General features: G+C 32.4%; 1 protein-coding gene across 7 annotated transcripts in view; it reads left to right on the top strand.

The window, feature by feature from the left end:
* The window catches only part of LOC138332251 (zinc transporter ZIP4-like), a 35169-nt gene extending 19408 nt beyond the window's left edge, over positions 1-15761 (top strand). For 4 of the 7 annotated variants that reach the window (XM_069280265.1, XM_069280267.1, XM_069280268.1 and 1 more), the window contains 10 exons: positions 195-228; positions 1220-1395; positions 2758-2902; positions 7154-7209; positions 9460-9546; positions 9783-9842; positions 13294-13354; positions 14289-14450; positions 14973-15160; positions 15627-15761. In XM_069280265.1, coding sequence (XP_069136366.1) covers positions 210-228; positions 1220-1395; positions 2758-2902; positions 7154-7209; positions 9460-9546; positions 9783-9842; positions 13294-13354; positions 14289-14450; positions 14973-15160; positions 15627-15752 — 1080 coding nt within the window. In that variant the 5' untranslated portion in view covers positions 195-209 and the 3' untranslated portion in view covers positions 15753-15761. The remainder of the gene's footprint in view (positions 1-194; positions 229-1219; positions 1396-2757; positions 2903-7153; positions 7210-9459; positions 9547-9782; positions 9843-13293; positions 13355-14288; positions 14451-14972; positions 15161-15626) is intronic. The other 3 variants (XM_069280269.1, XM_069280270.1, XM_069280271.1) reach the window with 3 other exon arrangements.
* The last annotated feature ends 777 nt before the right edge of the window (positions 15762-16538 follow it).

Here is a 16538-nt window from a genome sequence, read left to right as displayed (position 1 = left end):
ATCTATTATCCATATACTTTGCACTTAATTTAATTCCCTTTAAAATAATTATTACTGATATAGTGTCTATCGATCAAAGTTATTCAATGCCAAAATATTGGTAGTTTTTTTACGTAGTGTTTGCTAAATAGAGACCTAATTATTATCTCCTTTGGTTTGAAATAAACTTATATTTATATTTTTCTCTTCCCCAGAATTGAAAAATCAGGATGCCTACAGATGCTGAAAGTAAGTATAGGTGCATGTATATGGTCTTTTTGTGATACTATCAATGAGGTAAATAACTTTTTCAGTTTTTTTGCCATGTACCCTTGTGTTTCCATATCTTTCGGATAACGATCATTCACGTTGTTTAACCTTATTTATCATTCAACAGACCACCTTTATGCCAGGAAACTAAAATCATTCCCAAGTGGTCTGTCAATATTATTTTCTTGTGTTTAAACATCCAAGAATCGACTTCAGTCAGGTTGATATTTTCATGTGTTGATATATCCAGGTTTCGACCTCAGTCAAGTTAATATTTTCTTGTGTTAAATCATCCAGGTATCGACCTCAGTCAGGTTAATATTTTCTTATGTTAATACATCCAGGTATCGACCTCAGTCAGGTTAATATTTTCTTGTGTTGATACATCCAGATATCGACTTCAGTCAGGTTAATATTTTCTTGTGTTGATACATCCAGATATCGACTTCAGTCAGGTGAATATTTTCTTGTGTTAATACATCCAGATATCGACTTGAGTCAGGTTAATATTTTCTTGTGTTAATACATCCAGATATCGACTTGAGTCAGGTTAATATTTTCTTGTGTTAATACATTCAGATATCAACTTCAGTCAGGTTAATATTTTCTTGTGTTAATACATCCAGATATCAACTTCAGTCAGGTTAATATTTTCTTGTGTTGATACATCCAGATATCGACTTCAGTCAGGTGAATATTTTCTTGTGTTGATACATCCAGATATCGACTTCAGTCAGGTTAATATTTTCTTGTGTTAATACATCCAGATATTGACTTCAGTCAGGTTAATATTTTCTTGTGTTAATACATCCAGATATCGACTTCAGTCAGGTGAATATTTTCATGTGTTTATTTATCCAGGTATCGACCTGTGTGAAATGCTATAATTGCATATTTTGAATACCATTAAAGAATGAAGTGGGGCATTAATCTACTTTAAAGAATATATCATGTACTGTTTTACTTACAGTTTACGGCTACGGCACTTTAGCCAATATCCTCTGCTGCCTGTGTTCTATCGGGGCAGTTTTCGTGATACCAATATCCAGGAATCATAAAAATGCCTACCACGTCCTCTTGTCAGTGTTTATGGGACTGGCTGTCGGCACTTTGGCCTCAGATGCTCTCCTCCACCTGATACCAGAGGTAAGAGGAATCTTGTTTTAGACAAAAAAAAAATAAAATGTTTGTTTCGGGTTACCCGAGCGACCCTAATTTTACCCCCGACCCTATTTTTTCCCACTTTTATACGAAAAAAATAAAATAAAAGACGGGATTTCGATCTCAGACTCCGGTTCCGTCCATTATTTTAGAGTGAAAGGCACTAAAAAGAGAAAAAATTCTCCCGACCTACCGACCCAATATTTTTTGCCAATGTAACCCTAAACAGACATATTACTTTGGCCTTACCAGGAGTTGTGATTACCCTCTTTGTATTTTAGTATCAAGAAAAATAAATGACAGTCGACTGAGGAAGCGAAAGCGATAAAGGCTTTGGGATATTTGGGATATGACTTACTTTCTAGAATTTTACGCTTCAAGTGTTATCATCAACAGCTGACAATGGGAGAGAGACTGATGGAATTTTAGGCGCTTGACTATGCACTGTGCCATATATAGCCTACAACGCGTGGCAGATTGTCCGGGGCGAGACATTATTTATATGGTTTACTGATTATATACAATTATATATGTCTGCTAGTCTATTTACAATATGACCCAGTGTATGATAAAGCTATTTTTGTAAAATCTAAGAGCCAATTTCTACTCTTGTTGACCGATACGTTATTTGCAAATTCGCGCGGATTTACCCAGTTTGCAAACAATTTTGAAAAATGAAAAATGGTGACACCACTACTTAATTAAATGATAGACTTGCCATCATGGTGCTTATTCTTAACCAACTTGTAATACACATTAATACTCTCAGTCATACCTACAAACTGCTGGATGATCGTCGGTACCTTTTGTGTTATATCTTCATGATATAACAGTTTGTTATATTTAAACAATTCAGAATCATTTCTGCTCAGCAATGACAATTTAAGTGTCGACATTTATTACTCAAGTTCCACGATAAAGGCTGATGAATATATTACCTTTAATTAGTGACATAGCTTGACAGGTAATTATTGTTTTATTATCTTAATGATAACTTAATAGTAAAGGGTAAATTATACAAAATGTTGATTCTTTAGCCAGGTTAATATAACACCTTAGTGATCTCAACAAAAGTCTATCAGGATGTTTATTATCATCGTAGGTTAATATAACACCATAGTGACCTGAAAAAGGTCCAACATCAATGTCAATTATAACCGCAGGTTGATATAACACCATAGTGACCTGAACAAGGTCCAACATCAATGTATGTTATCATCGGAGGTTAATATAACACCATAGTGACCTGAAAAAAGTCCAACATCAATGTCAATTATAACCGCAGGTTAATATAACACCATATTAACATCAACACATCACCATCAATGATGAATATTGCTATTTTAGGCTCTTGGTCTACACAGTCATCACGATGACCATGAAGATGAAGAACATTCGGGTAACGAAACCCATGAGGATGATGACCATGATGAGCACGGTGAAGGGTTTCACGTGGAGCCTTACGTCTGGTACTGTCTGGTCGTCGTCATAGGTAAGATTACACACAGGATTAAAGTGTGCGAAAAATGGTATAAAACAACTCCGTATTTACATATTGTTATTGGCTCTCACGGGTAAGATATTATATGTTACGTCATGTGTTTGTGAGTGTGAATTACCCCATGTTTTATTAGTGTAATGCATTGCTTTGTAATGTTCTAAGAAAAAGACGTAATGTATGCACATACATTCATCATGTTAAAATTCACCCCTGCCATCAAAGGCGGGTAAAGCTGCAGTATAATAAATGTCAGAGACTTTTCTAATATAGGGAAATACTTTTATTTAGTTTTAAAGAGACGATGATCAAAATACATATATCTTGTCATACTTGTATGTCAAAGTTGATATTACGTTATTTTATTGTATAGCGAATTTTGTATTTGATGTCATTCTCCACTATCTAAACTGCATTGTAAACATATCTACAAATGTTATTATACATATGTATACATATTTTGTACCTATAAGCCTAAGGGCTTTTTAGTTAAATGATTGAGTACAAAGAAGGAATTTGAACAATGCAACACGTCGTGACGTCAGGTAGTTGTGATGGTAAATATGTATACAAAGAATTTTAAATATCTTCTCTGATAGTTTGATTGTAAATGTGAATATTTCTGGGAAAATAAATTGATGAAAGTTCATACTTCTGTGAGCTACTGAGATATTTATCTATCTGAAAAGACGCCGTGACGTCAGGTAGTTGTGATAATAGATATACCTTAGACATAGCAAACAGGAAGTACAAAGAAGTTATTTTGGTTTTAAATGGGAATGCGCCTTGTGGATATAAATGAATGAACCATAATTATTTAACGGTGGATTCTATGAGGTTTCAGTCCCATTAGAGTTTCGTTTCGACATAGATCAAATAAGTTACGTGATTTTCAAACAAAATTAATCAATTTTGTCAAAAAATACATTTCTATTTTCAGTAGATTTTTTTTGGACAGTGATTTTAAGAAATAGCCCATTTGGCGGCCCATTTTTAAAAAATGTCTTTTTTCATTTTGAGAAGAAGCAAAATTTGAGTTCATTTTTCTTAAATTTTTTACTTAAATCATCAATGCGCGATGTTTTTAGTTGTATCTAGCTATTTTTTGCTGTAAATCTTAACTAGTTCGTGGAAATTAAAACATTGAACATTAATACGTGAAATGATACACTTTTGTCACTTTATTTTTGCATTTAATGGTATTTTTAGTACTTTTATATTTTTTTACTCTGAAATATTGAAAAATAACAAATATTTAAATGGGGCAAAAATGTAAGCACACGGACTCCCCATTTTTCTACGATGGCCGAGAGCGGCCTGCCATTATTTTTTTTATAAAATAAAAATGTCATGACACTTTTTAGGCGAAAAGTGTCGGTCAAATATTTTTTAATAAAAAAAAAATCTGTCATGACACTTTTAAGTCAAAAAGTGTCATGACACATTTTTTACTGTGTGGTAGAGGAATGAGAGGAATGTCAATGTGATACAGCACCGAAGGTGTTCTGTTCTCAGGTTTAATCGGCAGGATTAAGTTGATGAAAGGCGGCAAACAACAGTATTTATCACAACATGAAATGGATAAAATGATAATTCCGGTCATAAATCGTACTATACCTAACGGATTGACAATGAGATGAGAGAATATTTACACAATGCTGATTAACAAAATGAAAAGTAGAAATTTGAACTTTCTTAGCGTGTAGGTGTAATATTTCATGCTATGTTATCTGTTTTTTCTGAATGTATATCTGGAGAAATGTTACTCAGTATCCAAAATATCTTTAACTATTAAATGAGTGATGCTAGTAACATTATTGAAATAATATATTTGTAGCATAGTTCCCTATAATTAAACATATACTTACCACCAGAGTCTCCTGTAACGATTGATTACACTTGAATGACTTGTTAGTTTTTATTGTCTGGTACTCTAAGCTTACATTATAGTGTAACATTCAATTATCATTTTTCCATTTCATGTTGTGATAAATACTGTTGTTTGCATTTTTTTCTTAAATTTTTTACTTAAATCATCAATGCGCCATTTTTAGCTGTATCGAGCTATTTTTTGCTGTAAATCTTAACTAGTTCGTGGAAATTAAAACATTGAACATTAATACGTGAAATGATACACTTTTGTCACTTTATTTTTGCATTTAATGGTATTTTTAGTACTTTTATTTTTTTACTCTGAAATATTGAAAAATAACAAAATATTTAAATGGGGCAAAAATGTAAGCACACGGACTCCCCATTTTTCTACGATGGCCGAGAGCGGCCTGCCATTATTTTTTTATAAAATAAAAATGTCATGACACTTTTTAGGCGAAAAGTGTCGGTCAAATATTTTTTAATAAAAAAAAAAATCTGTCATGACACTTTTAAGTCAAAAAGTGTCATGACACATTTTTTACTGTGAGGTAGAGGAATGAGAGGAATGTCAATTTGATACAGCACCGAAGGTGTTCTGTTCTCAGGTTTAATAGGCAGGATTAAGTTGATGAAAGGCGGCAAACAACAGTATTTATCACAACATGAAATGGATAAAATGATAATTCCGGTCATAAATCGTACTATACCTAACGGATTGACAATGAGATGAGAGAATATTTACACAATGCTGATTAACAAAATGAAAAGTAGAAATTTGAACTTTCTTAGCGTGTAGGTGTAATATTTCATGCTATGTTATCGTTTTACTTCTGAATGTATATCTGGAGAAATGTTACTCAGTATCCAAAATATCTTTAACTATTAAATGAGTGATGCTAGTAACATTATTGAAATAATATATTTGTAGCATAGTTCCCTATAATTAAACATATACTTACCACCAGAGTCTCCTGTAACGATTGATTACACTTGAATGACTTGTTAGTTTTTATTGTCTGGTACTCTAAGCACTACGGTAAGTAAGTGTAGAAGTGTAATGTTGGTTAATAACATATGAAATCACAATATGCATTGTAAAAAGCGTCCTATTTGACGTACATTATAGTGTAACATTCAATTATTATTTTTCCCATTTCATGTTGTGATAAATACTGTTGTTTGCCGCCTTTCATCAACTTAATCCTGCCGATTAAACCTAAAAAAAAATCTGTCATGACACTTTTAAGTCAAAAAGTGTCATGACAGATTTTTTTTTATTAAAAAAATATTTGCCCGACAATTTTTGACTTAAAAGTGTCATGACAGATTTTTTTTTATTAAAAAAATATTTGCCCTACACTTTTCGACTAAAAAGTGTCATGACATTTTTATTTTGTAAAAAATAATGGCAGGCCGCTCTCGGCCATCGTATTTTTCTGCCTGATTTAGAAAAAGATATGCAATATATTTACAAACATTCAAAACCAGAACTTTTTCTATGAAGGGTTAAAATTGGCAGAAATGGTCGAACTAGTTATTTTGTAGCTTAAAATTTAGGGGTAGCATATAATGTTATTCTGAGAAAAGAAATGAGACTTATTAATCATAACTAGTATATATTTAAAGAAGACCACTGGGAAATGAATTTTGTAAACACCTATACATATCAAACTCCTCAATAGGAAATTATTACTGTAATCTCTTGTGTATATGCATGGTGAAAACGGAAAAAAAAATTCCCATAAAATACAGTATTTTGTCAACTAGGTATTTTTGAGTGACAAAAGCTCATAAACGAGCACACGGACATATGTTTTCTTCACTTTTCTTCTATGGTATAAAGTCCTTTTTCCAAAAATATGTATGAGAAAAAAAGTTTAATACAAGAAAATTTTGACTTCTCAGTACACCCTTAAACTACTGAGTGGTATTGTATTTATTAGAAAAGAGGACTTCTCAAGTCTTCTAAAATCAATACCCTAAAAGGAGAGTAAAGAAGTAAGGGATTAAGCGATACTAACCATTTCATTCGGAAAGATGGTATAGTATGTTATTTAGTTAATAATTGGTTTATTGTTTGCTTATGTAGTCACTTTAATAAATCAAATGCGCGTGTTTTCGGAACATAAATGCAGTTGCCTGATATTCCTGACTTTGCATTTTGCAGAGTTACCCCAAATGTGTGTAGGGATCGATTGTGACATTCATTATTTTGTGAAATTCACGTCCATTTCTCTGAAATGTCTGCCATTACGCTCACAAAAACATGGCGTCAAATTAGTACCTACCAGCAAAGACATATAACAATTTTATATGCAAATACAGAATAACAAATGGTTTTACCTAAAATCTAGTCTTGTTTGTCAACAGGTATCTACGCCTTTTATATGCTGGAGGTTATCATGGCCACACTACACTTAAATGGAGTAAGTATCTATGGCAACGCCTAGCAACCATACTGTCTACTCGGTAATGGTGACACATTAATGGAACACTATCTCTACTGATCTCGGGCATGGCGCAATGCTCACTATTCTATAGCCAGTATTCCGTGAATAGAGAATCTAACATACATAAAATTTTAAGCCTATTCAAAACTTATCCAATGTATGATAGTGCTTTCTGCTCAATATAGTACAAGGTTTTATTCTTCTTTTTCCTCTCCTTTCCATTGTTTTTCTCTGTTTCTCTCCGATGAACATTATCATCACAAGAGGCAAGTTACATGTACCAGCAATTTTATAATAAATGTTCTTTAAATTTAATAAGGTAACTTGTCTTTTGTATTCTTTTATTGAAGCCAGTGCCGTTTAATATTGATTCACGCCGTTTCAATACGTCACTGATAAAGAAATATAATTTTTGCGTTTCATGTTCTAAAACATTATGCATTTGTGTTTCCGAAGAAGACATGAATCGAGATAGCGCTGGTACCACCATGCCAAGTCCCGATAATTGTCACTTGTACACACACCCTATGTGAACAATGGCGTACAGGTATGACCAAACACATTTAAGTCACCAAAGGCGTATCTGTTTAGAAAGACTGTTTCTGAAATAATTAATTTTCTCTTTCATTTATCATATATTACGGTTTTGAATAATTGCCGAGATACAAGCATTGTCATTTAAAGCATGTGTGTTAAATGAATTATGAAATATGTTTATTATGCTACTGCATCTGTGAAGTGTTCATAACATTCTGTGACACATTTATGATAGCATATACATGACTAGAATAAAACACCTGTTCTCCGATATAAATTAGGATTATATTATATTTCCGCAAGCATTTGAAGTAAGATTTATGCTATCATTAATGTAATAATACACACGTTTGATAAAGTTAAATTCATTATCTAATGAAGTGTACATTTCCATAATTAACGTCCAGCTCAACTACAGTGGTAGAATGGCACACAGTTTCTACTCTATATTCCCTTTGTTAAAGCAGTGTGGGTTCTAAAACATCAATATTTAATATGGAGCATTTTTAAGCTAGCAATCATATTTAAAATATTTAACCAATGATAAAGATTATAATGTTTCTGTCTTATGTCGTCTGTCATTCCGTATTATGTATGTGGAGATCGGTAGTTCATCGCAACAGTTAAATATTTAACAAATATTTAACCTAAGATAAAGATTATAATGTTTCTTTCTGATGTCGTCTGTCAGTCCGTATAATGTATGTGGAGATCGGTAGTTCATCGCAACAGTAAAATATTTAACAACTATTTAACCTAAATATGTTTGATAAAGATTACAATGTTTCTTTCTTACTCCATCTATCGTATAAAACAAAATTTATTGGGATCCCTAACTGCTACACTTTATAATACGAAATGAAATTAACTTGAATCTCTTACCATACTGCTAAACATTCATGATATAAATTAGCATTCCTTGTTGTACCCGCGGTATCAACTGTAATGGATTTAAACCCATGATCGCTCGATAACTATGATAAAAATGACATAATATTTCTTTGATTGTACACCTGTTTCTTCTGTCGTTTACTGTAATAATTATTTGTTTACTCAAGCGAGAAATTCTGTTGATGATTTCAAAACTTCAATAAATAAATATCTTGGTTAACAGACACTAATTAGGTGCTTTGGCAGTAATCCAAACAAGTCAATCCAAAAGTTATCATTTTTATTTATGCGTTATATGCTATGTTGGTTTTGATGCTGCTGTTCCTTTTCAAATGCCCGCTTTATTTATTATACATGCGATTTGTGTTCACAAAAACTGAATTGTTTGTGATACTTTTCTGTAGAATATTTGATTAGCAGCTGACACTATGATGTCATACTAAATAAATGATTGGTTTATTAATCTTATGTCACCTGCAAATTCTTACCGTCCGAATATATCACAGCCTCACAATACATCCACATCTATACTAGAAACACATCACATACAGAGGAGATCGTCCTTTAATGACCCCATCTCATAATAGGAAGTTAAGCCAATCATATAAAAAAGAGGAGTAAGCTGTGACATAAATTGGATCTTGATCATTATTTACATTTGTCGGTTTTGTCCTACTCCATTCAGTTTCTCCAATCATCATGTTGAAGTGAGTGTAGATGTTTGTATGAAATATGTTTCGAAGTCGGTATTCGTTTGATTTATATGTATATTCATATGTATATATTTTTTTCTTTCTGCAGGAAAATTCAAAGACAGACATGTTAGAGAATGTAGGCAATGGAATTGGTGACAACAAACTAGAAACATTCCGAAAGCTTGACGAGGTGAGTTGAACAGCATATTTTTATATTCACAAATGCATTTTTATAAATAAACACTGTATAACAAATTACACTGGTGGTCTTATTTCTTGATGCTAAGGCATACATGAATGATTATCTTATTCAACTGATACAATCATTATCTATTAGCCATATTCCTTCATATATATGGCTATGGAATATTTCTTTTATTGGTTCTGAATAAGTGAAAAATGATACATGTAAGCGTATTTATACAGAGAATGACTGCTGTTAGAGTTGGTAATTTGGAACCCCCAGAGAGTGATCGTAATGAGCAGGTAATCTTTATGCTGTGATCTAACACATAAATCGGAGTGCAGAATCATCGTGTCTCTCGCTTATTTCAGACATAACAATAATATGATTTTGAGTCAACAATTCATGAATGCAATACTCCATTCTAATAGACTAAGTTCAATCAATTTAATGCAGCCAGATGTTACTTACGAGTATAATGATATTTGTTTGATTCTTCATGACACATTACATGCATATAGAAAAAATAAAAAAAGATCATTGTTTGTTTAGATTCTACATGACACCTATTACATATAAAAACATTACACATTAAACATTATTTGTTTTTATTCTACATGACACACATTACATATAATAACATTACACATTAATCATTATTTGTTTTTATCCTACATGACACACATTACATATAATGACATTACACATTAATCATTATTTGTTTTTATCCTACATGACACACATTACATATAATAACATTACACATTAATCATTACTTGTTTTGATTCTACATGACACACATTACATATAATAACATAAAACATCAATCATTATGTGTGTTTGATTCTACATGACACACATTACATATAATAAGACATTACACATTAATCATTACTTGTTTTGATTCTACATGACACACATTACATATAATAACATTACACATTAATCATTACTTGTTTTGATTCTACATGACACACATTACATATAATAACATTACACATTAATCATTACTTGTTTTGATTCTACATGACACACATTACATATAATAAACATTACACATTAATCATTACTTGTTTTGATTCTACATGACACACATTACATATAATAACTTTACACATTAATCATTACTTGTTTTGATTCTACATGACACACATTACATAAAAACATTACACATAATCATTACTTGTTTGATTCTACATGACACACATTACATTAAACATTACACATTAATCATTACTTGTTTAGATTCTACATGACACACATTACATAAAACATTACACTATCATTATTTTTATTTACATGCACACATTACATAACATTAATCATTATGTGTTTATTCTACATGACACACATTACATAAAGAAAACATTACACATTAATCATTATTTGTTTGATTTTACATAGCACACATTACATAAAGAAATAATTACACATTAATCATTATGTGTTTTGATTCTACATGCCAATTATAACTTATAGAATACTTTACACATTAATCATTATTTCCTATCTAATTCCCCATGATATGACATAAAGACCACATTACATAGAACATTGTGTTAAGCCTGATATGTTATGTCTAACACTATAAATGTATACAGACAACTTGGGGAGTTTTCACTAGGTGTCAAGGTCGCAGTTACCGTGATAAATCGTCCGATACTTCTCCCTAGGCGTTGATGGACGACCATTGACCGTGGGGCGTGCATTTTTACCTGATTCATTATCTTCACTGTTTGATGTTTCTGGCAGTCCTAAAGTTTAAAAGCAGAATCGGGTTTTCTCTTGACATAAAGGTATTACCGGCATAAACATAGACGATTGCTTAAGAATTACTAATGAATAAATAATGTCATTTGTGTAAATATATTGCATCTGATAAGAAGATATTATTTTAGGGAGTTGGGTGATAGTGATACATGTAACCGCTCGAAAATGTTGATTTGTTTTGGTCAATGGAACATTAACAGGAGTAAAATGCACACTAACAATGTTGGAATACGTATATTGCTATTTCTAAGATGAAGTGGGTTGTTTATTCCTGTGTGTGTGTTGTATTTTGTTTTGTAGGCTTTACCAATCATAATACATAACCTTTAATTTTCATAACGCATTGTGTATGTACTGATACTAAAATACCAAAAAAATAAATCAAAGCGTTTTTAGATTATCTGCATAATATTATGTCGTATCCAACTATTTTTTTAAAATTAATATCATTGTTACCTAAGGCATATTTCACTGGTATTTATTGGCTCCATTGCGATCGATTGTTGTTATTTATTACAAATCTATTGACAAGGATAAAAATAAAGAATAAAGGCCAAACCTATTACGTAACAGCCAACGCCCTTGACGACATACCGGTAGGGCGGTTATCCGTTTGATGGTGTTAGTAGTTGCTTCACTTTTGCTGATTATGTCACAGCGTATTCGTCATTAAGAACTAGATAGACTGATGCATATTAGGATGCACGTAGACTGTATAATGGAATCCTTTTGTCGGGAAGGCGACACTTTTTTTGTGTCCAGACAACAATAAACAGAAGGTTATTCCTCTTAGTTACGACAAACATAACATCAAAAACACACACGGCATGTCATTATGTTGTAAAGAAACTGGTGAGCTAAAAATACACTTCCCAGTTGACCTTTCTCATGGTCAACCCTATCTAACAATTGGCATGAGTTATATTCGTACATCAATTACCAGCATGGAATTTTTATTTTACTGTGTTCTGCTTACGAAAATGAGAGGTTTTAACACATAGTAGCCATATTGTATCGATGATGTTCTACATAAATCTACCTTACTTTAATTTTTAAAGTGTAAGAAAATGCGCCAAGTTTCTGAATCATTTCTACATACCTGAATTGTATATGTGTTTCGGTTGTGCCCTCTGTTATCGTTTATTTACTGTTTTATAAATCATATTTTTGCATTTGTTTGTATTTTTTAATTCTGTTATCCGTTCAGCATCGGGGCAAACTAAACTGAATTAAGAGTCAGTACCGATGTAAAGTAGTCTTGTTGCCCGTCATACTTTTAATACTACTACAACCTAGCCGTCTGCATCGTAGATCATATACATACTATAACACATACGAAATTATGTATTAGGATGGTTTATGTTTTGACCGAAACCCTGCATTAACATAAACTCATTATATACGTCTGGAATGAATTTCTTATCGCTTTACCTATTACAGTAGAACAGCTTTATTACATCTGCTTTGGAATTGTAGCCTGTGTGTTCAGTAGATCAGATATACCTTCTGTTTTATACGCCGGGATGACAGAAGAATCAACTTTGTGTATAGCTTGCTTCTTCCCCCTTATGTAAATGTTTAGATTGGTCGAAGATCTATCTGATTTTAAACTAATTCATCATAGAAGTGATTGAAATCGACAACAGCATTTTTTTTAAAAATCTGCACATAATCAATATGTAAGTCCTTTAAACCGTTGTTTTATACTTATTCCGTTGACTTAAAACATATTTGATTGTCTTATTGAATACAAAAGATTAGTTATTTCAACTTATGAAACAAAATAACGGATAGGTCTTATGTTGTGAATGACTTGTTACAGATATAAGACTCATCCTACATGTATGTATAAGAAATATGGTGCGAACATTTGCTTTTACATTTGAATCTTAGAACTGAATGTCATATTTGTCATCGTACATGTATTTATTTATCTAAACACACATTCGTTCCATTAAAACCATTTTCATGTTTTGTTTTCAGAATCACCAATCCACCGCTACAATTGAGACTCCGAAAGAAGAAATCAAGAAATCCTCCAACTGTAGGTCCAATGATAGTCGCACACTTGTTTTTAGTCAGTTAATGAAGTAAACTGTTAATATTTCCGGTAAGGTGTCATACGATGTCAATATGCTGCAGGGACCAGCACATGTTCATAGCACTTTTATCGCAATACCTAGGCTTGTAGTGTTATATTCCTTCCAGATAAGGTATTGGTATTCAAAATATTCATAGTTCATGATTTTGTCGATGTCTGTTTATGATAAAAACTACTTAAGGTATACACACATAGTAAAAGTTTATTCTTAATTGAAATAACGTAGGTGACAGAAACGTCATGAACCTAACAATATATAATTATGGCCCTCTGTGGAGGAATAAATCCAGAATTGTCTCCCTGGAAAGAGTTATTTTCTCTAGGGAGATGTATCCCGACACATAGGGACATAATTATTTTTTTATACCGAACAAAATCGAAAACCGGAAAAAAACATCTCTGCTAAAAGAACTCGTGAAGATATTTCCCAACATTGCTGCAACAGCTTTGCCATTGTTGGTTGACGTTGGAAATGGCGTCAACTTCCGGTCATCTGCGGATCTTCCCTGAGGTTATTTCCCTCGGGGGTTATTTCCCTCGCCTTCCAATTTCGGGGAAATATCTAACTTATTCAATATCATGTGATTAAGTTCAATCCAATCAGAATATTCTAAGTGAGGTATAATAACAACTTTTATAACTTAATGGTACATGGTATTGATAAGATTAATAACACCTGACCATCACAATCATGTTATACCTTGAAATTTTGCAAAATTCTTTTTAATTATGTTGCCTTATATATGTTTTCGACATACTTGTCGGTAAATTCGAATTTCAGAAAAAAAACACTTTCAATAGCCATTGAATTGTTTATACATTCGATTTAATCTGAATTTGATCATCAGCTATTTACACCAAATATGATTTTGATCAGTTTTTACAGGGTTGAAGCCGATCGTAGTTATGATTGTAATTGGGGACGCTATTCACAACTTTACGGACGGGCTTGCTGTAGCGGCCTCCTTCAACAGCAGCATTTTGGAAGGCATATCTACAACTCTGGCCATTATTTGTCACGAGTTGCCACAGGAACTAGGTAGATTTTCTAATGTTCTAAATATGTGCCTCAACATATTTACAACTCGATTTTTTAATCATGACCATGCCGGAGTGCATTTTCGACCGAAACATTAGTATGTACTACACATATACAGTTAATCACCTAGTTTGGTTGTTAACCAGTTTGTTTCTGTAAAAACCTTGAGTTGAAATAATAGGAGAAATCAAATGAAACAAATAACAAAAAATGAATACAGTGCGTCAGTTTCGAGATAAAGAATTGACGTAAGTAAAGTACGTTTTATCGCCAATTATCGCAAGTATCCTCGAAAGATGGGATTAATCGACGGTGTATGGTACTTTACCCCATGATTTTAATATCTTGACACCCCCGAAATGATTGATTTCTACATTGCTGCTATTTTAAAAAGATGCATACTTCAACTTAAAAAAGGACCTGCCCTTAATATACCCTTTTACTGACACAATTTATTTGATATATTTATATTTTTTGATTATATATGAAGTGTTTGATCATATAAATCTTTGTCTTTCTCAGGTGATTTTGCTATCTTAATGAAAAATGGGCTGAGCTTTAAGATGGCACTATTTGCGAATTTGATGTCATCACTGACGGCACTGCTCGGTTTCTATATTGGAGTATCGCTATCAAAAGATGCTGGAGCCAGTCAGTGGATATATTCTATAGCAGCAGGACTCTTCTTGTACATCGCAATGGCCGACATGGTAAGATATCACAGCCGATAAGTGGTATTAACTGTAAAAACTCGGGATATCGGGAAAAGAAAAACAGAAAAAGACACAGTAGAAAAAGGTTTTAAGTGTAAGATTATATAACAATAATTTAATACATATGTCCCACCATGAAATGGAGATAAGAATTGCTCATACCCATCCGTCCTGTCCCGTCCGTACAAAACTTTCAAATGAGTGCCGCAATGGGGGGTAACTCTGGGTACATTATTATTTTTTAAATCCATGCTTGACAAAATATGGAAACACGTATTGTTACCAAAGAAGCTTTTAATATATATAATAAACAATTTCGTTGAAAACTAAACTTTCCAAATCACTAAAACGAATAATAAAAAAATAATAAAAAATAAAAACAAGGAGATATCTGAAATCTTTCCAAAAAGTAATTTTGCTTATGGGAGTCTTTCAAAATTCTTAAGTTACTTCTATTTTTCAGATTCCAGAACTTATCAAATCCGGAGCTGGCCGCATGAGAACAATTATTTATCACAACATTGGAATCCTTATCGGCATTCTGATTATCCTTCTGCTGTCGATTTTCGAGGACAAAATACAAATTTAGTTAGAAACGTCTACTTGTTCATTTTTATATATGTACTAACATTCCAGCTGTTATATTGATAAATACTGAAAAGACTTATTACTCCTGACATATCGATTCACAAAGTTGACGCTGTGTCATGTGTTGTATAAAAGTGTAAAAATATCATGTGTACGCTACTTTTGCTCTACTTTCCTCCAAAATATCTTTGTTGCGTTATAGAACAGCCTTGTCTATGAGACTACTTTGAGGATAAGTTTATAAACATACATTTATATGGTAACTATGGTAACTATTATATACCATGTTTATATAAACTATGATATATTGGAAGATAGTGATTCAGCATTACCCAGAATACAAACTTTATAATTTGAGACCAAAACTTAATGACTTCAGACCAGTTTTAATACTGTTTTGGGTGCTTTGTTGTGGTTGGTGTGTTGGTGAGGTTTTTGAAAGTTTTCGTGTATCTTTATTTCCTTGTCCTAGCTCATAGTGAGTGTCACATTTATTTTAATTGGTCAAAACAGTTTTGGAGCTAATTAGTGCTATTTAATAAATGCAGCAATTGACCATCGTATAGCATGGGTTTTTAAAGACCTAAGGCATACAATATCATTACTGACCAGGTGGTTATGTAATTTTACCTGAGTCTAGTGTGGACATGGATATTAATTATTTGACAATAGGTGACAGCCAGAGTAAAAAGTTTGTTCCAGGGCTTGATTGACATGAGTAAATATATTAACTCAAGGGGCAGAACCGAACAAAATACACAAATACTGAGTTTGTATCTATTGCGCA

Source organism: Argopecten irradians, chromosome 9, assembly GCF_041381155.1.
Source record: "Argopecten irradians isolate NY chromosome 9, Ai_NY, whole genome shotgun sequence".
NCBI lineage: Eukaryota > Metazoa > Mollusca > Bivalvia > Pectinida > Pectinidae > Argopecten > Argopecten irradians.
This window is presented reverse-complemented; position numbering and strand designations above follow the sequence as displayed.